The following is a 26,480-nucleotide window of genomic DNA, read 5'->3' as shown; positions in this document are numbered from 1 at the left end:
CGAACGGCATTGAATTCACAGATAAAAAAGATGTGGGTTCAACTTTCATTCTGGAACAATTTTTCAAGCAAGGGAAGGGAATGATCTGAGCATGCAGGCAGACAAATCATAAAGCTTTGTCGGCTGTGCTGAAGAGAAAGGTACAGAACCAAATTATTTAATTAGCTGCGCGTTCTCCTGTCCTCTGTCCTCCGGTACACACACACACACACACACACACACACACACACACACACACACACACACACACACACACACGGGACTGTCTCAGCTGTTATTTTCGTTAAGAAGTGTGCACGTACAGCATGCGCCTCGTGCACGAGCCTACTGTTGAAGCTGCCGTTACGCTTTTGGCCTGGGGGGGCAATCGCGAGCATAAAAATTCAAAACTCCGTAAAGTCCCTTTAACTTTCTCACTTCCTGAAAACAAAAGGAGACGGATTCTAGATGCCTAAACTAACTTGGCTATTATGATAGAAAGTTTTTTGCAGAAAATATTTGAACATGTAAAAATTCCAGCGACGCAAGCTCAAGGCCCCAGGAGGAAATTAAGATCTTTTAGACATTTTTTAGACCTTTTTATTGACTTTCCTGCTTTTTACCAACATTAGCAGCAGAAATGATTTTATCTGGTGTATTAAAACTTTTAATTTGAACCACTCAGACTGTTTTACTTATTGCTGCACAGTGAAGTGAAGTAATTTAGTGTGTTGGCTGCCAGTAATAATCCATAAACAGGCTGAAACTGATGATAAACAGCACAGAGACAGAAGACAGTCTTCACATGAAGCCCATTCCAGAGGATCAGACTGGCCCATTGGAGAGTGCATTATTGATGTCTTTGTTTGATCTGTTTCTTTGTCAGGTAGCTGGCTGTGGAGAGCTTCTCTTTTACTTTATAATTAGTTGCTTATGCTTTTCATCTGTGTGTCTTTAGGTGTCCCATTGCTCCCTGGATTTATTACTTGTCAAAGATTTGTGATTTGAAGTAGCGATTCTCTGCCAAACGCACCTCCCCCATCTGAGCGAGGGGATTATTTTTCTCTGTTTTGGGTCTTCTCGTTTTTATTTTGTCTCTCTCCTCCATGGGAGGCTGCTACGTTTTTTTAAGATGCTGGGCTGATCTGTGACGCTGATTCGCTAGGAGTTCAGTTAAAGACACTCTGAAGTCTCCATTATCAGGAGAGAAATCAAGTGTCTCTGTCCTTCTTTGGCGTCCTATCCGTCCTTCTTTGTATGTTTCATTTTCTTTCTTCCTCTCACCGCCTCTCAGCAGGGCACCATTAGCCATTCAGCACTGAAAGGCCTTGAGGAATTGAAACCGACAGAGCAGAAACAGAATAGAAAAAAAACGAATTGTGGAAGGAGCCAGGGGAGTCTGGGAGAGGGGATGAAGAGAGGTGTCGGGGCACACTGGACAGGACACACAGTGTGGCACTGGGAGACGGAGATGGGAAAAGGATCACGTATCCAGGAAGATGAAGAGAAATCATAGCAATGACAGGATGCAAGGGGCAGAATGAGGATCAAGACACTAAACGTAGCAGAAAAAGCACTGAGAAATCTCTGGCCAGTAAAAATAAAAAGGTTTGCGCTAAGAGGAGAGGCTCAGTGGGTACACGGCGTATGCTAATTATGGATTTCACAATTATTAATGATTAATAGGATCAGCAGAATATTAATGTATTCAAATTCTGTTTCTCTCAAAGTTACCCCAGACATAAAATGTTAATCTCTTTTTTGCCCCCCCCCCCCCCCCCCACCACCACCACCAAAAAACAAGACACACACATTTCTGTTATTCCTCCTTTTATTCGTCTTTCTCCTACTTTTCTCATCAAGTTTACGTTCCAGCTCAACACAGCATCTGTTCAAGGAGCAGCTACTGCAGTAAACTGGACTTTTCCTTGCAGGCGCATCATTACACCAACATGCTGTCAGTAGCTGCTAATGTGGAAAGTGTTTTGTATGACTTACAGGGCATTTCCATCAACTGCATGATTTGCTCTCTTTATTGCAGCGCTTCTGCTGCGTGCTATTTTCTGCCATGATTTGCATTTCCCGCTCAATGACAGAAAAAAATAAATGTGCTCTCCCCTCAGGTCCTGGCAACATGGAGACTGTATCTCTTTGCTGTCAAAGTGCCCACCAAGGTAAGGGTTTCTCACTCTTTCAGTGGAAGTTTATGGCTTACTCGCCAGCTGAGGTCTCACAGTGATTCACTACAGATGAAAAAAAAAAGCTGATTTTCCAGAAAAAGAAAGAAAATGTTGATGGTGATGGCATTACAGAATGATGGTGGCAATGAAAATAATACTAAATATTTAAAGTGGCGGACGGCGTAGAGCTTAAGAGATAGTTGACATTAACTGAAAAAGTGTTTATTGGAAGTATTTAGTCAAAGGTGAATATGAGCAATCACAACGTCAAGGTTTGAGTGTTTAATGAAACAGAATGGGATTCAAAAGAGTTTTATGACATTCATAATAAGGTATTGATACACTGGTGTCTGACTCATCAAGAACAAAACAAAACTAATTTTGATGTTAATGAATTCCTGAAAGACAAAGTTGAGCCATTATTCTGGTGCTTTGGTGTTTACAGAGCGTACGCAGAATAAAAAACACTCATATGTTTAAAATGAAAAAAATATCTACTGCATATTTGTTTTTACAGTAGTTAAAAAGCTCTTTTACTGTTAATTACAACAGAAATCTTGTGATAGCTAATAATTCTTTATTTTATCTTTGTTTTTATTTAGTTTTAGGGGCACTTGTGGGTCGATTTTTTTGGGGTTGAGCCATGTTGTCCTAAGCTAAGCCATACTATATAAGTGAGTATATAGTCTGTCCACGACCCACAGACAGATCTTAGTGGTGGGGTGGAATCTGTGGTTGTCTTTCAAACTGTCTCCACAACAAAAAGCGTGATACACCCACCACTACGTATGTCAGTCAATGAGGCAGTCCACCATACACTGTTGAAGAAGACACAAATACACCCTTTTTCTAAATAAAGGACTTCAGTACCTCTATGTGATCTAGATTAAAAGAAAGGCAAAGGTCTGAATAGTCCAAAGTTGATGCCAAAGCAGTTTCAAACGAACCGCCTCCATCTCAGTTGTTTCAGTCGGTCATTTTTATTTATACAATTTTTTATGCACACAATGACAAGGATTGTCAAGAAAGCGTGTTTGCAGTGTTTATATCAAATTAACTCTTTGATGCATAATGGTCACTACAGTGGACAGGTACTTAAAATTGTTATTTATTTATTTTTGCTATTAAGCACAGCTGTTGAAGACTTTATTGCATTTGAACCCGTCCATTTGGACTTCAGTAAGTCAAGCCAACATGTTTCATGTTCAGAATGCACACTGTCCACTGAGGTGGACATGTAATAAATTATTTGTAAATTAAATTTTACAAAAAATATGTAAACATGAAATTTGTTTCATTCACACCTAAAGATGAATGAAAAAAAATGTTAAAAAAATCATGGTTGAAGATTTCATAATTCATGCTTCAAAGGGTTAAACTGAACAAAACATTGATTTACTTTCTTTCTTTCTTTCGTCTTCCCCCTCCAACCCCCGTAAATCCCCGTGTGCCCTCCTACACCACTCCCGAAGGACAACAGACATCAATAACACAAAAAAAATCCAACGTGTTGTGTAAAAGCTGCTATTTTTAGCATATTTGTAGGTCTGACGTGTTTCTACCAGACATACAGTGTGAGCAGTCAGGTCGCAACCAAGAACTGGGTCGTAATGTGTGAGCACGTGACTCGTGAGATTTGCTTTGTGAGGAACTCGTACAGTTTGAGCTGAACGCTACGGGTGAAAAAGTCTCAAAGTGTCCGCCGAGCTTTAGGCAAAACACTCACAGTAGGGGTTCAACCAAGGCTGGTGAAGATCCTTCAAATATCAGCATGTCAGAAAGCATCCGGTCCTTTGGTTTGGTAATACTTTTCATTAGAGCCTAAAAAACAAACAAATAAAAGGTTGCTTTAAAAAATTAAGTGAAAATCACAGATTGAGAATCACAAGAGCTGCTGCTGCTGCTTCCTCAGTCTGCTGCTGCTGTTTTATCAGGTGAGAGCTGTCTTCAAGAGTCCAAGAAGTAGAAACTGAGTTATGTATTAGCAACTAAGTTAACATATTTTTTTGAAAAGCATGGGATATGTTTTTGAGAAGAAGTTTATTTTGAACTAACGCCGTATTTTCATGGATTTGAACTGAATGGTCTCTTCAATTTCCCCTAAGTTTGTTTTAGAACACTACAGAATCGTATCATCAGCACATATATCAACCGAACAAGAAGTGACACACAGTGGGAGGTCATTAATAAAAAGTGAAAATAATGATCTTAATGAAGAGCCTTGAGGAACACCTCTAATAACCCCCTGCAATTTAGACTCGCTACAATTAAAGCAAACATATTGTGAGCGATGGTGAAGGAATGAATTAAACCAAAGCAAAGATAATCTCAAGAGGCCAAAGAAATACAGTTTATCTAAAACCAGGTAATGATCAACCAGATCAAATACTTTGGTTAGATATAAAAAATGGCATCACAGCTTTCACTATTATCATTTTTTTTTTATTTACCAGACTAAATATCGTTCATAAATTTCATCAAAGCTGTTGTTGTAGAGAAACCTTTTCTATATCCTGATTGTTATAGAGAAAGTAGGTTGTTAAGAGTCGAGGTAATCCGATAACTGATTAAAAACCACTTTCTCAAATTCTTATATTAATTATTGCAATAAGCCTATAGTCATTAAGTTCCCACGTATAGCTCCCTTTGTAAAGAGGATACATCATGGTACATTTCCAAGCCTTTGGAACTGTACAAGAGTTAAAAGATAAGTAGAGGACAGGCAAGAACATCCGTCACAAATTTATCAAATCTACACCTTTTACTATCAGGGCCAGGAACATGGCATGACCTAAGAGCCTTTACGGTTTGGGAAACAACATTTGGGCAGATTTCAGAGGGAAAATTGGCTTTAAGCCTGATTCATGCTTTTCCGTCAGCTCCGCAAGGGACAGACACGCACGGATTGACGGAAGCGTTTTGCTCACATACTTCGTTTGCTGAAGGGGTGTTACAAAGCAATTCTCTGCCAGGACAACAGAGGGCGTAGTGTAGGTAGCAGTACAGTGACGTACTATTTCCTTGGCAATCACTTCCGCGGTCTGAAAAATGACAATCAACAAGAGACAGAGAAGTTTGATCGAGTTGGAACTGTGTGATCTAGACGAATAAATGCTTATCCTGCTGAAATACCAGCGAGAGCATAAAAGGAGACAGCGGCGTCGGTGGGATGTCCGTCCGCTAAACAGGTCTAGGCAGACAACAGGCGAATTGCGTCGTGACGGAAGTGATCTCAGGTTTCTGGACCGACCAATCACAAGCATGTGTAATCCGTCTCGTTCGACGGATGTTTAAAAAAGTGGGCTCGACTCCGTACGTACTTGCGTGCCTGCCGGGGGGCTCTACGCAAGGCCTTAATCCTGATTCATGCTTCTCCGTCTGCGTCAGTGCAGAGACACGCAACGTCCTTGCGTGCCTGCTGGAGAGCTCCGCAAGGACAGACGCGCCGGAGCAAAATCGGTCCCGTTCTAGTCAATCAGAGCAATTCCACTACTGCGGCCGTGCTCCAGCAGTGCGGCGCCGTGCGGCGCCCTCTGTTCCGGCGTCCGGCAAAAATAGAATCGATCCTATTTTCGCCGGACGCCGGAGCACCTCCGCAGTAAATGGATAGAAATCACAACGGCCCAACAGGAAAAGGAGCAAGCACATTTTCCGTTTTTCACAATAAATCGAGAAACAAAAGGCGTTTTTTGTTTCATATGCACAGGTTTAACAACTTTTAACAACTATCAATGGCGGCTGAAGTTTAAATGCACAAAAATAAGCCATAAATACAGTTTCCACTATCAAAGTAGTCACACTTTGTTGATCCAAACACTGCTGATCTTTCAACACAAATGATGGGCAGATTAAACAGTTCATTTCGATGCTTCTCCCACACAACGGGTGTTTGGATCTAACTTCCGCGTTTATTGCTCGGACTGTATCGCAAGATCTCGAAAATCCCGCGCATGCTTGTTTGCCCCCCTCAGGTCTCCGCACCGGAGCGGAGCCGTTGTAGAGCGGGTACCAGTAAAAATTGAGTTCGGAAGCGAGCGGCTGCGGAAGGCGGGGGCGGACCGGAGCGGACCGGAGCGGAGGTAGTGGAATTTGGGGGTAAACATCCGTCAGTCGAGACGGACAACGCAAGCTTGTGATTGGTCAGGACGCCGCTGTAGTCTACACCGCCGCCATTGCGCCCTCAAAAACATAAAGAGAGCCGAGGATAACTAGCGGCAGACACGGAGCAGCTTGAAGAATACCTCGCGAAAAAACTCTAAAAATATGAACGTTTAATTCTCTTGTGACTGGAGGAGTGAAAAGATGCGCAGCAAGCGTTTTATTTGTGGACGGAAATGACAGGAAACGTGGGTTTAGAGGTGGGGAGCGCATGAAGAGGTGGAGGAGGATGAGAGACAAATTTATCTGTGTTAAAAGTCTCTTATATACACAAAAAACACAATATAAACGCACGATCTTGGACCAATACATGATACCACAGAACAGCGCTACGCCCTCTGCTGTCCTGCCGGGGAATTGCTTTGCAACACTCCCCAGTAGACAGAGAAGTATGAAAGCAAAACGCTTCCGTCAATCCGTGCGTGTCTGTCCCTTGCGGAGCTGACGGAGAATCAAGAATCAGGCCTTAGTATGAGAACACAAAAGGACAGAAGAATCAAGCTGGGGAGATTTTGCAAAGTGCTGGCTAAAGCCTTCAGCGATTACACAAGGATTGCTAGTGGGCCTTCCGTTAACAATCAAGTTTGTCATTTACTTTCTTTTGCAGCTGTCTTTCCCATGAATCATTTATTATATGAAAAACAAACAGCTGAAAGAAAAGCACTTGCACAATTATCCGTCCATCCATCCATTTTCTGTACCCGCTTTTCCACGCAGGGTCACGAGGGGGCTAGTGCCTGTCTCCAGCAGTCTTTGGGCAAACAGGCGGGATACACCCTGGACAGTTTGCCAGTCCACCACAGGGCAAAACAGAGACACACAGGTCAAACAACCAAGGACAGACACACAGACACACACACACACACACACACACACACACACACACACACACACACACACACACACACACACACACACACACACACACACCTAAGGACAATTTAGAGAAACTAGTCAACCTTACAGTCATGTTTTTCGACTGCGGGAGGAAACCGGAGTACGTGGAGAGAACTCACACATGCACAGAGAGAACGTGCAAACTCTATGCAGAAAGACCCCAGGCCAGGATTTGTACCCAAATTGCTGCAAGACAATAGTGCTAACCATTGTGCCACTGTGCAGCCCTTGAAAAATAATTTATTTATTAAGTACCAGCTAATAATGATTAAAAATGGTTAAACGGTAAGAACAGTCGGATTAAAACAACCAAACAATCTGAAGAGATGCTGCTTCATTACCATGCCATGCTACTTTTATTAATAAAGAGCTTTTAACATGTCATAACAGCCAACCAAAGCACTGCACAAAGCATAAAATAGTCACATCATTAAAACAACATAAAAATTGTACAACAAAGTTGTCAAAAAATGTCAACCAAACAAGCTGGAACCATAAAAACAGACCACAGATTTTAAATGAAAGAATCCAAATAAATTTTATAAATGTAATGAAGAAAATGTAGTCCAGTTCCAGGTGTTTCTTTGTATTTATGTGTTTGCAGACATGGGTGTAATCTGTTTTTTTAGAAACTGAGGCTTACAGATTTGAATTAAAGCTGTTTTCAAATTAATCAATATAATCAAGTCTTGTGCTGTTGCTCCACAGTGATGACCCCTGCTTTCCACTGATGGAACCAAGCAAATGGTTGACGAAACTAAAATAATGAACATCTAATTTGTTCTAGTGTCTCAGTCAACCAGATCCTGTCAGACCCAACTGATCTACGGTGTGGAGTACCCCAGGGCTCAGTTTTGGGCCCGGTTTTGTTCTTGTTGTACATCCTTCCTTTAGGAAACCTAATCCAGGAGTTTGCCAATGATGTTTCCTATCATCTCTTTGCTGATGATCTTCATCTGTATTGTTCTTTCAAGCCTTCTGACGTTAAAAAATTGCATTCTCTATTATCTTGTTTTGAGCGAATCAAACAGTGACTCGGTGCAAATGCCTTACAGCTGAACTCAGACAAAACTGAAGTACTGGTGATTGCCCCCGATAATGTTATTCCAGGGATTCACCGGCAGTTAGGTGATCTGAGTTTGTCTGTAAAACCTACCCTTAGAAACCTTGGAGTTTTCTTTGACAAGGGAATGTCTCTTGAACATCACTCAAAGCAGTTAACTAGAAACTGTTTTTACCACTTGAGAGAAATTTCTAAACTCAGAACAATGGTGTCTAAAGCTGATCTTGAGTTGATTATTCATGTGTTTACATCATCCCGTTTAGACTACTGTAATAGTTTATTTTCTTGTCTAAACAAAAAAGAGCTGTCCCGCTTACAACAAGTCCAGAATTGTGCAGCTAGAATTCTGACCCGTGACAACAGAAGGGCCCACATTACCCCCATTTTAAAAGCTCTTCATTGGTTTCCAATCTCATCTCGCATCAATTTTTAAATTCTTGTGCTGACTTTCAGAGCGCTGCATGGTCTGGCTCCATTGTATGTTCGAGACATGCTCTGCCCTTACACGCCTTCTCCAGGCATTTTAAACTTAGTCTCATTCGGATTGGTTGTATTTGACACTATGTATATTGTGGCTGTATTTTACTGTATTTATATGTTGTTGCCTTTTAACTTGTGAAGCACTTGGTGACCTTTTTGTCTGTGAGAGGTGCTATACAAATAAAGTTACTTACTTACTTACTTACTAATTTCCCTCTGGGATTAATAACGCACTTTTGACTTGAATTGAATCGAATGGGAACATTCTTTGACTGGAGCAGCCAACAATTAGGTTTCTAATTATTCTGTTGATTTTATTTATGTGCTACAAAAGTCTAATTGATCCGGGGGTTATGGTTCCTCTGGAGGGGTGGATGTGATCTCAGACACATAAAACCATCTCACTTTGCTGCTTTTGACCTCAAAACATAAAAATAATACATACGCATGTTTAGGAAACAAGGTAATGAGAGGCAGAAATAAAATGTTTTAATTGTTCAAACGTGTCTTTTAAGTTGTTGCAGTGCAGCAGTAGCTTCATTCACCGATAAGGAATATGTTGTAGGCGCAGGCTTAGGGACTCGTGGCTGAGAAAGTGCAGTTTGGTGTAAAAGTGTTCTGATCAGCTTCTTGGACAGCTCCGTATCTTTTCCAACCCGAGTGCTTCATTAAACAACAGAACAACTCCTGGTGAACTCAGCCAATCAGGACTCACACTTACTGCATGACAACATGAAAACAGTAACAAAGTAAATAACTGTCTCATGATTAAATTGTGTAAAGTGACCTTGGGTGTCCTGAAAGGCGCTTTGAAATAAAATGTATTATTATTATTATTATTATTATTAAAGGGAGGAGGCTTTAAATCATGTGTTCCTGTCACATGTATGATAGAAGCTGATTAGGCCTAAATATTAAAACATCTCCACGTCCTTAAAGAATAAAAGGTTTTTGTAGGTCACTGAGAACCACAGTGGTGTGTTTCTGCTGTTTTCAGATGGAGGTCACGTTTAACTTCCTGGAAATCAGAGCGATGAACACCTACCCAGAACACCAGGTGAGATGCAGCTGAACTAGTAGTTAATAAAATGAGTGCAGAGTAAAAAACGTTCTTTGCCTTCTGCAGGTAATCATCGATACCGACAAGACTACGTACAATCTGAGACTACAGACCCAGGACCAGGTGGACCAAATGGTCAGCCACATCAACTACGCCCTCTCCAGAGTCTTCAACAACTCTATTTATGCGTAAGTCCTTGATGAGTCAATATTACCAGCTTTCATGTGCACCGAGAATTTGGCAATGTCCTTTTGCTTCTCTTTTTCAGAGTGATGCTCATTTTTGTGTTGTTGTAATCAGAATTATATTTCAAATTCAATTCAATTCAAAATGCCTAATTAATCCCAGAGGGATTGTGTTTAGTTCAGTCTTTTTATTTGGCCCAAATGCTCCCAAACAGTATGTCGGTTATTTATACCCTAGTAATGTACTTATACTAACCTTTTTCCCCAGTTATGCAAATGAATGGGATGTCTACCATATTGACTGATTTCCAAAAGTCAAAGCTTCCTCTAAGAGAGTATCTAATAATTGGCCTTTATCCAGTTACTGTGCAGCAAGCAGTGACAGGTGTCATCACATGCTGCTTCTAATCCTTATCGAACTGCACTCAGTCTTAGAATACACAAATCACACAAACCACAAAGTTCATAAATAACTTGAAGCATTGCTGCCCTCTGGAACAGAATAGAATAGAATAGAATAGAATAGAATAGAATAGAATTTATTGATCCCACAGTGGGGAAATCCACTTGTTACAGCAGCACCAACACTCAAGAGAATAATTTGAAGATAAATAATAACAAAGGTACATGTATACACACATAGACAGTAATCTTGTATTGTAAGCTTCAACCACTAAAAACCACGAATAAAAAATGAAAAAAAACTTGTGTTCCAGAGCTATGCAGCAAACTGCAAGAAACACAGACATGCTTTGTAAATCCGGTATCACACGGGCATTAGACACATACTGAATATTGCATTGGTGTTATTGTGTACCAGGATAATGCCAGTACAGCTTAAACTGAGGAGTTATACACTCTTAATTCAGAGTGGAGGAAAGACCTACGTTAGCGTTCTGTTTTACATCTGGGATGTCTCAGTCTGCCTCTGAAGGAGCTGTCCATGGTCTCCACAGTAGAATGCAGTGGGTGGGAGGGTTTTTTAAGATGGTGATCATCTTCCCCGGCATCCTCCTTTCACATATCTCCTCAACTGAATCCAGTAGACAGCTCAGAATTGAGCTAGCTTTGTGAACTAGCTTGTTCAGTCTCTTCCTGTCCTGGTCAGAGCTGCCTGCACCCCAACAGAGCACATCAGAGTGGAGAACAGAGACAACAACAGAGTGATGGAAGGATTTTAGCAGCTGGGAATTAACTCAGAAGGACCTCAGTCTCCTCAGGGGGTGGAGGTGGCTTTGGCCCTTCTACAGAGCTTCAGTTTACTGATGAGGTGAACACCCAGGTACTTGGTTTCCACCACCTCAATGTCTGCTCCCTGGACGTTTACCGGTGAGTGAGGAGGAGTGTTTCTCTGGAAGTCAGTCACCATTTCCTTTGTCCTACTGGTGTTCAAGCAAAGGTGGTTACGCTCACACCAGTCCACAAAGTCCATGATGGCTGACCTGTACTCCAGGTCATTCACCTCAGACACTCAACCGACAATGGCAGAGTGTTACGGTTGCCAGTCTGGCCGGTGAAGAGCAGGAGTCAGGATCACCCAGCCCTAGTGAATAAGCCTGACGCTGCCCCTCCTCCTCCTCTCTCCCGGGCTGCTGAGGAGCACAGCTGAGCTGAATCTTCCTGATGAGCCAACATATGTATAAAAAGGCTGTGCCTTCAGCAGTCTGGGAGTCAGCAGTGCAGGGGTTCTGCTGTCCTCCAGGTTTTTGTTTGGTTTCAGCCCCTTTCGTTCGGATGAGTTTTAACGGTGGTAAGTTTTACTCTGAGTGATCCAGTGGGATCTTTTGTGTGTTTGTTTTTTTAAAGGTTAACTTGGTTTGGTGCAATTTTAGTGACTTCAGTTTTAAACACCTTTGTTGTGGTAAAGCTTTTTAAAATAAGTTTGATACCAGGTGGTTTAATCAGTATATTGTTTTAGACTTATCAACTTCGGTTCGGTAAAACTTTTAAGATGAGTTTTTATCAGGTGTTTTTATAGTTGGTAATTTGTGATGTTAACTTTTAGAGAGTTCTGTTTGTTTTTGGCATTATCTTTATAATGTGCCATCTGTTTGCTCGTTTTTAGAACCTTTTGTTACAAATAAAACCATTTTAAACCCCACCGTCATCTTTCTTATGTTACCCCCTCCTTCGCTTTTTAACAACACCTGTCGGGGACGTAACGCAGAGTCAAAGAGAACGTCTGGATGTAACAGCTGCCGGTGTAGTAGGTGAAGAGAAAGGAAACAATACATTATGGAAACAATGAAGAGATGACTGAGAAATGCAGCACAGGTTTGTGGAACCAGTGCTTTAGAGCTCATTAGTGAAACCTAAATGCATTGTTTCTGTTTCTGAAAAGAAAATGTGATAAATGGGCCCTTTTGACAACAATCTGTAAACAGCAGGTAGAGACCTCCCACTAGAGATCCCTTGGTAAAGCTTACGCAGGTATGGTCACAACATCTCGGGTGCCGACTTGGCTCTTAAACTGAGGAAAGAATTCATGTTTCTGGCTCAAGAACCACTGAAACCAGTCTAAAAGCAATAGCTTAAAGTGTTAAACTCATTATTGGTACTTTAATTTATTTTTAACATTCTTTAGACAAAGTGAAATAAATGGATTTGAATTGCAATGCTGACATGAGGTGAACGGTTACTGGGGCTCGACTAGGGCACCGTTCAGGTTAGACTTGCTGTCTGTGATGAAGTAAATCTGTAAGGTAACTGAGTTTACCTGCAGGCAGCGTGTCCTGTTTCTTTACTTTAAACCCTTTTATGTAGCCTAACCAATGAGTGTGTAAATCCAGATTGCTCTGAACTCATCCCTCCAGTCAACAAGCATTTTGTGCACACTTCTAGAGTAGGAACTGCACTTGTTGATAAGGTTGCATGTTGGACCTACAGAATTTATGGATTTTGACTTATGCTCTGTTGAGAAATTCCAGCTCCTACATCTCATCCCACTTTCTTTATTCACTTTACTTTTTGCTGGTTATTGACCTGCACAAAGCTTCCAGGCTATCATCACCCTTCACTTTCCTTTTTAAAAGACTATTTTTCATTTGCTTCCAAAGAGAATATTTTAAGAATCTCTCGAGCAGAGAAAATGGAGAGGAGATGATGCAGCAGGGTGGGATTGTGGAGCCATGTAAATGATTGGTTATGCTGCATCTCAGCTCATAATGCAAGCAGTTTAAAAATAACTTGTGCACGATTGTGGTGATAAGGTAAGGATTAAGGTCACAGATGTGGTCAGGTGTACTATGTGCATGTAATTTGTTGACAAACAGGATTAGGGATGGTGTGCGTTGCTGAATTCAGCAGTAAAACATTGTAATCCCTCGGTAAAGCTTAAGCAGGTACGGTCACAACGTTATGTGTTTGGATTCTCAGGTGCTGGCTTGGCTCTTAAACTGAAGAAAGAATTCAAGCTGCTGTCGGTTCAGCTACTTGGGATCAGCACAGCATCATATGTGGGACATATTTGCTCAGTTTGTGATCCCGGTCTTTACACTTTCTGCAGACTCGAAGACAAATTTCAGAGAAAACAATAGAAGCATGTTTTTCTTTTATACGTTTGCAAGAGGGAGCGTCAAACAACGCCTCAGGGATCAACTTTTACATTATACTCATCATTTATTCATGACTAAAGCAATGTCATAAGCATTTTCAACTCTACAGATACTTATGGTACATCTTAGCTCTGACTGGAGCAACTACAGTCAACGAAAACAAGCCTGCTACAAATTAGCATGTTTTGCAATGCAAGTGAGCGTTCAAGTATTACTCAGCTGTGATTTCTGTTTGCTGCCCCCATTAAACTCCTTGATGTCCAAAAAACTTAGTTAAAAATTGCTATTAGTTTTATTATTACAAATTGCAGCAACAACAGCAAAGGGAAGGGCTGAGCTTGAGCTTCAGAGCAGCCTCGTGTCCATCCTGTGAGCTCAGCTTGAAGAAGAAAAAAAATATTGCGGATTCATCTTTTTCTTTTGTTCAAGCTGCATCCATGAGCAGGACGTTTTTAATATCTTACCAGTGATCAAGGCCACTAACTCCCTGCAGAAACTCCAGATAAAATGTTTTCATTGCTGCAGGTTTTTAACTAAATCCATCTGAGATGCAATGCCGGCAAGCCTTGTATCAGTGGTGATGATTTGCAGTACTTTTGTAAATACTTTGATTTCACTTTCACCTTTGTGGATTATGGGATTGCCTCATTGGTTTGTGGGTTAAATGTTTAACCATAGACTTTGTGTGTGTAATGTTAATGCTTGTAAAAAGCCAAATTCAACCAAAAACATGCACGGATCTGCAGTTTCAGAGCTCGTTGTTATCGGACTAGGATCACAAGCTGCTGAAGCTTCTAATCCAGATGAAAATTGTAACATTTTTATTACTGATTTGTGTAAGAGTCGTTGGGGATGGTGTGTGTGTGCATTCTGAACAGATCGACTTGTTAGGGTCTCTAATACAGATGTTCTAAAATTGGGGCCGGTGATGGCTGAGTTGTAAAGCTGACTGGCCCATAAATGTAAGCGTTTATTATTGATATATACAACAGTCTGCAACAGTGAGTGATGGAATGTGGGCCAGTGCTTGCAGTAGGGTGTGCTAGTCAATAGTAGGGATGGCAAACGGCTAAGATCCAATCAATTAGAGACACTTTGTTCAAAAAACAGTTACTCGTGATACCAACGATAATTAAAAGACAACACAGGCCACACATGATAATATCATCTAAGGGATAAACCCTCAGTCTTATTGTCACGTTTAGAGTAGGAGGCTGGAACCAAAATGCAGAAATCCCAGAACGACTCAAGGCAGGAGAGGTTTTAAAGAAAACAATTCCTTTATTAAGGAGGATGTGCAAAAATCCACGGCACAAAAATAAGATTAACTTTCAAAAACTGAAAAGTCTAAAAACAAAACTCACACTTGAGCAAAGACTCTGGAAATACTCGAGAGGGGAAAGACAAACGTAGGCGATATGACAAGGAACCAACAAACACTGAGGGACAAGACAGGGCTTTTAATAAAGAGGGAGGCAATCAGGGGAACAGGTGGCAGGTGTGAGGAGTGAGGTCTGGAGGGAAGCCAGGTGCCATTAATATAACTAAATGGGGGGAAGAACTAAATAGCAGGGGGAAGATAATCCATAATCTCTAAAGCGCTAAATAACGAAACTTAAAGACTAAGGGCAAAAAGATGAACAACTAATGACTAGCGGGGTGAGGAGGACTAATACAAACCACAAACTTTAAGGGAGTGACTAGGAGGAGACATGAGGGAAGCCTAAAGGGAGCTGGGGAACGCAAGAAGACACATGAGGAGAACCTGAGGAAGAACAGGAGGGGGCTGGGGACCAAGGGGACACAGAACATGACATGTATGACCTGGGGAGAAAAGCTCCTGAACATTCTGGTACGATGGAGGGTTATTGTACTCCAGATGGCAGCTGGTTTAACAGCTTATGAGTGGAGTGTTAAGATTAGTGCTATAAAGCAGATGCTATAGTTGCAAATTGTTAGACTTTCTTTGGAGTCTGCTGGTGTTGGAATAAAAACAGTAGTCCTCCTTTAAAGGGACACTTAGCAACTTTTTCATATTTTTAAATAAATTCCTTGAGCCAGTATGTGCTGCAAGTACCTTTTACAGGGTTAATGAAAAGTCACTAAGACCCCTCTGTGGCCATAATACCACACTTGCAACTTCAAAGTGTCAGTGCGGTCTGTTGGGAAAAAAAATGGAGCTGACATACCTGGCGCTGCAGTCTAGTTCCAGCACCTTTCCTGCATGTTTTAAATCATGAAAACAGCTGGTTTGTTTGATTTTGTGATGAACTGCTCCTGTAGACACTATTGAAGGGTGGGGAGACATTTCAGCTGTTAGAGAAAGGTAAAGCGAGAGATACGTTTTGCTTTTAGCACCACTAAACGGACACTAGGGAGTGCTTAAAGTAAGCCAGAACTGCCTAGTCTCCCTTTAAAGGACATCCTCATTGGGGGAAATGCATTGACCCATTAACAGTGTCAGATGTACCAACAATTGAGAGTAAGAACTTCATGCCTTTGTCTTCTTCAGTACCAAGTTGGAGACAGAGTCTGCAGACTTCGAATGTCCAGCCTTCTCACCCAGACATGCAAATAGTGTTTTTATTAATTTACAATTTTTTAAGCTTGAAAAATGTGTCACAACTAAACCTACAAGGAACATTGTCGTTATACAGCAGTATGGAAAACTGATCTGAGTCTGAATTATACTTTGATATATTTTTTAATGAGGACATTGTCCTGTTCATTTACACAAAGAGAACAGGGTTTAAAGTGTGTATGGGAACCAACCATTAGGCATACAGTACAGGCCAAACGTTTGGACACACCTTCTCATTCAATGTGTTTATTTTAATGACCATTTACATTGGGAGATTCCCACTGAAGGCATCAAAACTATGAATGAACACATGTGGAGGTATGTACTTAACCAAAACAGGTGAAATAACTGAAAACATGTTTTATATTCCATTTTCTTCAAAATAGCCACCCTTTGCTCTGATTACTGCTTTGCACACTCTTGGCATTCTCTTGATGAGCTTCAAGAGGTAAACAGCTGAAATGGATATCCAACAGTCTTGATGGAGTTCCCAGAGGTGTTTAGCACTTGTTGACCCCTTTGTAAATGGTCATGAAAATAATGAAAACACATTGAATGAGAAGGCGTTTCCAAACTTTTGGCCTGTACTGTAGCTTACCTGTTTTGGCTTTATTAGCTAGGTTTTATTAAGATGAATAGATTTATATTTTACTGTGCCTTATATGTGATAAAATACTTGGTAAACAATTTAGGAAAAGTAAACAACTGAAGAACAACAAGAGCAAACAGAGTACATTGCTACAAATAAGAAAGCAAGTTCAGTGAGAAACGTAAAAGACTTGTTCTGTTTGAAATATGATTGGTTTTACATGCATGCTAAACACAAAAATAGTCTTCTACACTGATAACAAATAGACAGAGAAAGGCTCGGGTCAGAAGAAGCAACACAGACCTCCTGCATCAAGCTGTAAATTAGCATTCATAGATGCACCCACCTTGGCTCTACCGGGACGGACTTAGGGATGGGTACCGACTTCGGTACTTTTTAAGGTACCGACCGAATTCCATAGTACCGACCGAGCACCGATTCACGTCGTTTCAAACGGTGCCTCGTTTCGGTACCCGTCCTTCATAACGAGAACTTGCCAAGACAGCTGAGCACGCGCAAGAGAGTTATGTCGTCGGTCCCTGCGAGCGAGTTGTAAACAGAGCAGCATGGTAGAAAGAACGCACGCTAAAGCTTGGGTCCACTTCACTAAATGTGATGGGTAACTGGGTGATGATGAAACCAGCGGCAGACAACGATCTAAGTGAGACATCCTCATCTTAATCTGCTCCAGTAGGTAAATAAAATGTTTAAGATAACGTTACCTTGATATGTTAGCTTCCATTTCGCTAATGGTGCGTTCGCTTTCTCCTCGGAACTCCGATTTTCTGACTAGAAGAACATGAACGCGCTCTAAAGTTTGGCTTAACTTTACTAAATGCGACGGGTGATTGGGTGAAGATGAAACCAGCGACAACGATTTAAGTGTGAGGCATCATCGTTTTAATCTGCTCCAGCAAATAAATAAACTGTTAAAGATAACGTTAGCTTGATATGTTAGCTTCCATTGCCACCGTTGTTATCAGCTAATGGTGCGTTCGTTTTCTCCTTGGAAATTCTAACTTCCCAGTAGGAAAAATCAAATGAAAAAAGACGGCAAAAGGAATGAAGATTCACAGTAAATTTAGTTCACAGTAAAGATGTTTGCTTCAGTTTAATTATCAGCTTATAAAACTACAAGGACGATGTTAAAATACAAACAGTTGTATGTTATTTATCGTGATATTTATCAAATATGGTTATATATTGAGAAAAATACATATTTAATTATAAAAGAGAATTAAAATAATAAACACTCAAAAGTATCGAAAATTGGTACCGTTAAGTACCGGTATCGATTCGTAGGTACCGGGAATTAGTACCGGATCGATTCAAATGTCAAAGGTACCCATCCCTAGGGACGGTAGTTGTTGATTTAGCTTCCAGAAGAGAGCAGAGCATGTGTGGGTCAGTATAAGGTAACTGTTAGCATTAGCAACTCCACAATGTTCTGTTCTGTTCTATTCTACTACAACAACTACAAGTAATAACAATTCTAAAATAAGCTATACCTGAAAAATAAATAGATATACAATTTAAAAAAAAAGATATTTAGTTTTTATTTAAGTTTATGTTTAGTGGACTTATAGGTATATGGTACTGATATGAGAAACATCATAAATCAATTAGATTTTATTTTTGGCTCACTCATTGCTTGGTCTCCCTCCAGGTTTTGTTTAAAAATGTATTTTTGTGAAATATGAGTAAGCTGTGATCTGCTGCCAGAGCCGTCTGTGCACACGCAGAGGCACATTCCTTTGAAATTAAAAATTTTCACGGATCAAACATTTGATCTGAGATCAGCGACCAGCCTCTCTTCACTTTAATCTTAATTAACCAATTTAACCATGCAAACACACATCTAATACGTTAAGCACATGCACCTTCTAAGCATCTTCATGTTGACTCTGCTATTAGCTAATCAGCATTAAATTACAACGTAAATGTCTTCTCTGTTCCCCCTCAGTCCACCTATCTGTCGAGCAGAGGAAGAGCTGCCAGATGGGAGTCACAAGTTCTCACCAAACTCCGAATCATCGCCTTTAGAGCCTCCGAAAACCTGTGGTTAGTCTTGTACTTCACCTGTACCTTCTCTCTCTCTCTCTCTCTCTCTCTCTCTCTCTCTCTCTCTCTCTCTCTCTCTCTCTCTCTCTCTCTCTCTCACACACACTCACACACACACACACACACACACACACACACACACACACACACACACACACACACACACACACACACACACACACAGAAGGAGCACTTTAACATCCATTACTCCACCCTAACACTGACTCACACCATCACAGACCTTTTTTGGGGACCTGCCTTTAACTGGGTCAAAAGACCAACGATACTTTACTTACTTGTAATCCTCTTAATCTACAAGAACTCTTTGATGGGATTGTTCTGCGCTTTCATCTCACCTCAGAATTTAAAACCATTTATTTTCATTTGCAGAGAACATTCGTCTGATATTCCTTTTCATCTTCAGCTCGCTCCGACTCGCCTCCTAACTTCTTCAAATCTTTTTGCTCCTGTTCCACTTTTGCCATTTCTGATCACTTTTCCTGTATTTTTATTATAACATGAAGGTGGATTTTCTGAGACGTACGCTGCCCTTTGTGACTACAATGGAATTGGCTGCAAGGAGGAAGTGCAGTGGGTAAGACTGGGTTTAGCTCCTTGGAGAATTTTGGCATCAGCTTTCATGAAAATTAGTACAATAAACATCCTGTTTTTAATTATTTCTTTATTTTAGGATGTAGACACAATCTACCACTCTCAGGACAACAGGGAGTTTAACCTACTGGATTTCAGCCATCTGGACAGCAGGTAGGGACATCTTCAACACACCGTGTGGGCCGTGTGGGCTAATTCTGACTCCAAAAACATAAGTACCAGATTTTGACTGCAGCGGTGTACATTACAGACAGGTTTGGCAATGTACACCAACACATTTGATTTGACATGTAGTGGTGGGAATGAGGCTAAAGTGATGATTAATCTGTGGCTGTTTACATCTCCACCAAGAGGCCTTTAGTAATTGGAGAAAAACACACACACATTAATTTGTCAGTTCGGTTCCAGTCAGTGTTTGGCTGAAGTCTACTTAATGCACACATCAGTGACTTTGTAACTCGGCCAGGACTGTATACAGCAACAACCTTCAGCTTTGCTTTTACACACACACACACACACACACACACACACACACACACACACACACACACACACACACACACACACACACACACACACACACACACACACACACACTTATGACTTTGATGGTAAAGATATTCATCTGACGAGCACACCGTGGAAAAAATTAAATTTCAAGGTCTTGGATGTTTAGAGATTTGAACATTTTTTACGAGAGTTTCTCAAACGATGACTTCAACAACCTTCGTCCTCATAAAGGATTCAAGTGCTCCAGCACTCGAGCTTTTATGATTGCACTGCACTTGTTAAGATCTTCAACTGCACAGAAAATCCTGAAATGGAGTCATTTGCAAAAGGACATGGTAATATTTGACCATGATTGCTTTCATGTTACATGTTATTTACACAGAGCTGAATTGGCGTGACTAGTGTTTGTTTGATTGGTTTTATTGTCCGACATTCAATCCATCCAATCCTGTTGAAGTAATCTCACAGCTTCGTACTTTAGCAGTGTGTGGTTAAGTGTGTGTGTGTGTGTGTTTTTTAAATGTGCTTTTTGAAAATGTTTCACATGAAGATGATTTATGTTGCTCTCATGATTTAGTCCTGATAAATGATAAATGATAAATGGCCCGCACTTGTATAGCGCCTCTCAGAGTAAGGACTCCAAAGCGCTTTACACTACAGTGTATCATTCATACGATATGATATGGGACGGGCATATGATGTAGGACGGGCTTTTGCAACTTGTTCACAAGCTAGTGGTCATTGTTAGTGTTGGTGTTTTTAGACCCGTTCCATGGTTATGGTTACTTTAGGGATCCATCTGTTGGGGGAGATGGTGTCTAGCTGCAGCACGCATTGTAGTAGAGGTGGGGGACACCTTGGACATGTCACAGTCCTTCTTAGGGACACACAGAAACAAACAACCATTCACATACACAGTCACGCTCAGTGACTATTTCTAGGGTCCATACAACCTGACATGCATGTTATTGGTCTGTGGGAGGAAACCAAAGCAGAGAAATATGTGTGGAGAACAGAAAGGCCACAGAAGGAATCTGAATGGGTGACCTTCTCTATGAGAGGCAACAGTGAAATCAACCAGATACTATGTAGCCCATAAAAATGTTCATAATTTGAAATACATCACTTTTTCTATGAAACAGTAGCTCAAGAAGAACATCTTGCTTCATGCTTGTTTGAAATGTGGTATGAATATGTTGTATGGTATACCGTGTGAATATGGTATGAATATCAAATGTTAACACCTCTTAACAGACTTTATAGGGGGCGTCTACCTTTTTCTGATTGGCAGCGGTGGAATGGTGGGGTTTAGTTATTGAGTGATGGTTGGATGGACTGACAGCTTGTCTGCATTAATGATGTGCTATTCCGGTCTTTTGTAGTTATAAACAAGCTGTTCATACAGGAAATGCTCTCTAGTCTTATGGGTTTGTCTACATTCCATCGCTCGCCTATGGTCACAAGATTTAGGTTGTGACCAAATAAGCAAGATTTCAGAAAAATTAAACACTTTTGTAATGTGGCTGTGGGTTAAGGTGAGGAGTTTCTTTCGCTGGGTGGAGTTTTGAGTAGACTGTCTGATCCTCTTCATTGAAACTGATGTGGTATGTGCCCACTATACTTCCTGGCCAAACAGTCAAAGGAGGGATCATAAATACTCTGTGGCTTGGAAAGACAATGGAATGCCCCATGAGAAGCTGGGGAGAATGATACCTGGAATTTCTTCTTGGCCAGACTCCACAAACCAACTTTGGATAAATGGATGGATGGATGGATGGATGGATGGATGGATACATGGATGTATGGGTGGATGGATGGATACATGGATGTATGGGTGAATGGATGGGTGGGTGGGTGGATGGATGGATGGATGGATGGATGGATGGATGGATGGATACATGGATGTATGGGTGGATGGATAGATGGATGTTTGGGTGGGTGGATAGATGTATGGATGGATACATGGATGTATGGGTGGATGGATAGATGGATGTTTGGGTGGGTGGATAGATGTATGGATGGATACATGGATGTATGGGTGGATGGATAGATGGATGTTTGGGTGGGTGGATAGATGTATGGATGGATACATGGATGTATGGTTGGATGGATGGATACATGGATGTATGGGTGGATGGATGGATACATGGATGTATGGGTGAATGGATGGATGGATGGGTGGGTGGGTGGATGGATGGATGGATGGATGGATGGATACATGTATGGATGGATACATGGATGTATGGGTGGATGGATAGATGGATGTTTGGGTGGGTGGATAGATGTATGGATGGATACATGGATGTATGGGTGGATGGATAGATGGATGTTTGGGTGGGTGGATAGATGTATGGATGGATACATGGATGTATGGGTGGATGGATGGATACATGGATGTATGGGTGGATGGATGGATACATGGATGTATGGGTGAATGGATGGATGGATGGGTGGGTGGGTGGATGGATGGATGGATGGATACATGTATGGATGGATACATGGATGTATGGGTGGATGGATAGATGGATGTTTGGGTGGGTGGATAGATGTATGGATGGATACATGGATGTATGGGTGGATGGATAGATGGATGGATGGGTGGATGGATAGATGGGTGGGTGGGTGGATGGATGGATGGATGGATGGATGGATGGAAGGAAGGATTGCTTGCTTCGTATGAGGATTGCTGCATAGTCACTGACACTAGTCAGTGACTTGATGCAATTTTCTGGGTTCCTTATATAGGACACTTTATTTCTGATTGGCTTAATGAACTGTGAATTGGAATGTTTATATGTGAAGTGCCTTGAGACGACTCTTGTCGTGATTTGGCGCTATATAAATAAACTTGAATTGAATTGAAGGATGGATGGATGGATGGATGGATGGATGGATGGATGGATGGATGGATGAGTGGATGGATAGATGGATAGATACATGAATGGGTGGGTGGATGGATGGATGGATGAATGGGTGGGTGGATGGATGGATGGATGGATGAATGGGTGGATGGATGGATGGATGGATGGATGGATGGATGATGACAGATGAATAAATGGATGGATGGGTGATTAGATGGATGGATACATGAATGGGTGGATGGATGGATACATGGATGTATGGGTGAATGGATGGATGGATGGATGGATGGATGGATGGATGATGACAGATGAATAAATGGATGGATGGGTGATTAGATGGATGGATAGATGATAAATGACCCGCACTTTCCCATGGCAATAAATTTGATAATCAAACAATGAAAATATGTGTGTAGGTTGGCAAAGTTCATGTCTCTTTAAGAATCTGTACCGCCTCCAGTCATGTGACAACATGACCCAACATAGTCCACATGACAGCCCTATCTAGTGGGCAATTTGAAGCATACACACAGTCATCGTCCATTTCTCTCTATCGAGGGGAAATCCTCAAGATAACGCAATATTGATTATAAGCCATATCGCCCAGCCCTAGTCTGGAATATGTTTAACTGTGTCTGCACAACTAAGCTCTGATTGTGTTGTTGGTGAGGTCATTTCAGCTCTGACATCTGTCCATCAGCATCCTCATTGGACTGTCTCCCAGCATCCCTGAGCAGGAAACATGGTGACTTTTAAAACCTAATTTCATACATCTTTCAGTTGTTGTATTTGTTTATTTTCTGTCTGAGTGGTTAATACATTTTCCCTGATGTGATGTGCCCAGAATGTATCTTCGCTTTCTTTCCCTTTATTAGACTTCTCAGCTCGCAGACCATCATAGTTGATGACAATTCATGCCGATGTTCTGCATGACTTGCCATTTTAACTGAAACCTTTTCAATTTAAAGGTCAAGTACACAAGCTAAATCCAGAGTTGTATTTGCTCTGGAATAAGTGCTCTCCACTGCATTATTAATGTAAAGTTGTGAGCAGTGGCACAATCCTCTTAGCTAATGCCAGAACCAAGGAAAGCTCTCTTTCATCAACGGAGATGTAGGAGCATGAGAAATTCAATTCAATTAAACAAATGCCATACTTCAGCATTTGGTTGGTTTATAAGCTTGTAAATGTTCTATAAATGGCCTTTATTGCTGCAGTTGGTCTCTGTGTGTCTGCTCACATGATTGGCCCTTCATGTCTGCAACAATCATTAACTTCCTCCGTTTTGCGTTTCAAGGTTGTGAAGAAAAGGCCGGACTCAACTGTGTACAAAGCCTACTTAGTCTGCACACACAGCACAGCTTGGTCATTTAAACCGATTCAATAAAAACATACCTTTATTACAATGCCAAAGATTCCTTTTGGAGTGTTACACCCCTTCAGGCCAAGGAATACCAAGAGGGGCAACACAAGTGTGGTGGGAGCAAACACGAGGACAATTAAAAGTTCAAAAGGAGTTTATTAACTAAAAGTGTCCCTGGCAGGTATAAATAAGGTTGATGGAAATAATAATGTCAGAGGTCTGATAAAAGCTGTTATTCTAATTAAACGTCTAAAGCTCTGGGCAAGGCCCCACACTCGTACAATACCCAGCCCGGGGTAAGTTTTCCTCCTTCAGGTCCTGTGTTACTCCAGCTGTATCAGGCGTCTCACGCTCTTCTTTTCTTTCTCTCGTTCTGGAAGCCGGTGGTTCTCCTCCCATAATGATCTCTGTGTCGGTATAAAAGGAAAGTCTCTAGGTCTCTCGGTTTCCCTCTGGTTGTGGTCAAATGCGGTCTCAGGGTTTTCCTGATTTGTCTCTCGTCTCTGTAATCTGTGTCGTTCCTCTGCTGCTCGTCCCGTGTGCTCAATCTCTGGTTGCTCTTCTTCACGACTCTTCTCACCACTGCTCTTCTACACAGCTCTCCCCTTCCTTTGTAAGGAGTCTTGATGAGTCCTGATTATCTGCAGCTGGTGTCAGCGGGCTGGCGGGAAGGGTGCATCTCAGCGTGCCTCTCTCCATGGTGCTGATCCTCTGTCTCAGCAGGGCCAGAGCGAGGAGCTGTCCATGGTGTGGTGGTTTAAACGGAGCTCAGGAACGCAGGGGTCATAACATGGAGTCTGTAAAGTGTATAAAATAAGAACTTTTATGAATTTTTTTTCTGTACATACTTGCTTAAATTAATACGGGGGAGAAGGCAAACTTCACAAAAGGCTCTTATAAACTTGTTTTTGTATGTTGTCCCTAATCTTGTGTAATAATACAGCCTGGTACTTACGGAGCACATGCTACATCGTCACAGGGGTATGTATGGCAAGTATTGAGTGCTTATGAAGTACTTAAAAGAATACATACAGTGTAACTGCTTCATGTTGGCACAGATGGCTGTACTGTGGACACACAGCAAGAAGGTTGCAGGTTTTAAGCCTTTATGGAATTTCCATATTTTTCCCATACACATTTGAGTTTTCACTGTGTAACGTGAGGAAATCCATAAACCATTACACTACAACTGAGTACTCTGACTTTTTATCAAAGACCCCCCAAAAAATTACATGTTGGGTTTATCTGTACATCACTTTGGAATAAAAGAATCTGAAAAAATAAGAATGAACATTCATACCTGGTATGTAGCCCTACAAGTACCTGGTATTTACTCTGTACAGCTGCTGGTACCTAGGGCTTACCTTGTACGAGAGCAACTTGAAAAATTGGAACATGGTGCATAAGTTCATGTACAGTATTTAAGCAACTGAAATTAAAAGGTGAAACTAATGCATGAGATTACAAGCAAAGCCAGGTATGTCAGCCTTTGTTTCTTATAATTGTGATGATTGTAGCTTACAGCTGATGAAAACCCCACATTCAAATTCTCAGACAATTATAATATTGTGAAAAGGTTCACTATTCTAGACTCTGTTACAGATTAATCAGCCAATGAATCCAAAACGCCTGCAAAGGGTTTCTGAGTCTTTAGATGGTTTCTCGGTCTAAGTTGAACAACTGAAATTAAAGGACTTTTGCACCAGATTCTCATTCTTTGAGTGTCACTTGTATGTACCAGGCTGTATTTTGTATTGCTTCTCAAAAGTGACATGTGATGTGTCACATTTCACCCAGAAAAATAGGATGGAAGCTTCAACAGAAGCTCAAGACCTTGGTTGTTGTTAGATCTCTAACACTCTGGTGCAGATTCAGAATAATAAAAAGCATGTTGGTCCCAATTCTTTCTGTCATTTCCTGAGTTTTTTTGTTTTTCAGTGTGCTTCATGTTAAAAAAATAAATAATATAAATCCAAGATAGTACAGTTCTCAACATCATCCGCCACTTTTCATGACGGTGGTGTGTTCTATAGTCTAACATATTCCTGAATGGGTACAGTTATGAGAGCTTTTCTTTCTGTTTAGACTTTGGCTCACTTTCTGTTCTGTGTTTCTTTGGATTTCCATACAACTTAATCTTGGAATACAGAAGGAATGCATGTCAGCAGCAGACGTGAGATCTTGGACAACTGTAAAATTCCAAATGTGCTGCCTCACTCCCCAGAGTCTTATTTTTACTCCATTCTCAGATGTTTAGAATACTAATGTGGTTTGATTCTTGCATATCTTGAACGGACTTGGCAACCACCACGCAGTTGGGAATTTGCACCTCTTTGGTCTTTTGTTT

At 41.1% G+C, this 26,480-nt stretch overlaps 1 protein-coding gene across 2 annotated transcripts in view; it reads left to right on the top strand.

Moving 5' to 3' along the window:
• carmil3 (capping protein regulator and myosin 1 linker 3) overlaps positions 1-26,480 on the top strand; it is a 158,456-nt gene that overhangs the window by 22,511 nt on the left and 109,465 nt on the right. For both annotated transcript variants that reach the window (XM_054733343.2, XM_054733299.2), the window contains exons 3-8: positions 2,103-2,153; positions 9,755-9,814; positions 9,884-10,005; positions 18,690-18,787; positions 19,312-19,382; positions 19,479-19,552. In XM_054733343.2, coding sequence (XP_054589318.1) covers positions 2,103-2,153; positions 9,755-9,814; positions 9,884-10,005; positions 18,690-18,787; positions 19,312-19,382; positions 19,479-19,552 — 476 coding nt within the window. The remainder of the gene's footprint in view (positions 1-2,102; positions 2,154-9,754; positions 9,815-9,883; positions 10,006-18,689; positions 18,788-19,311; positions 19,383-19,478; positions 19,553-26,480) is intronic.

Source organism: Nothobranchius furzeri, chromosome 11 (genome assembly GCF_043380555.1).
Source record: "Nothobranchius furzeri strain GRZ-AD chromosome 11, NfurGRZ-RIMD1, whole genome shotgun sequence".
NCBI lineage: Eukaryota > Metazoa > Chordata > Actinopteri > Cyprinodontiformes > Nothobranchiidae > Nothobranchius > Nothobranchius furzeri.
The sequence above is the reverse complement of the archived record's forward strand: the minus strand, read 5'-3'. Positions and strand labels throughout refer to the sequence as shown.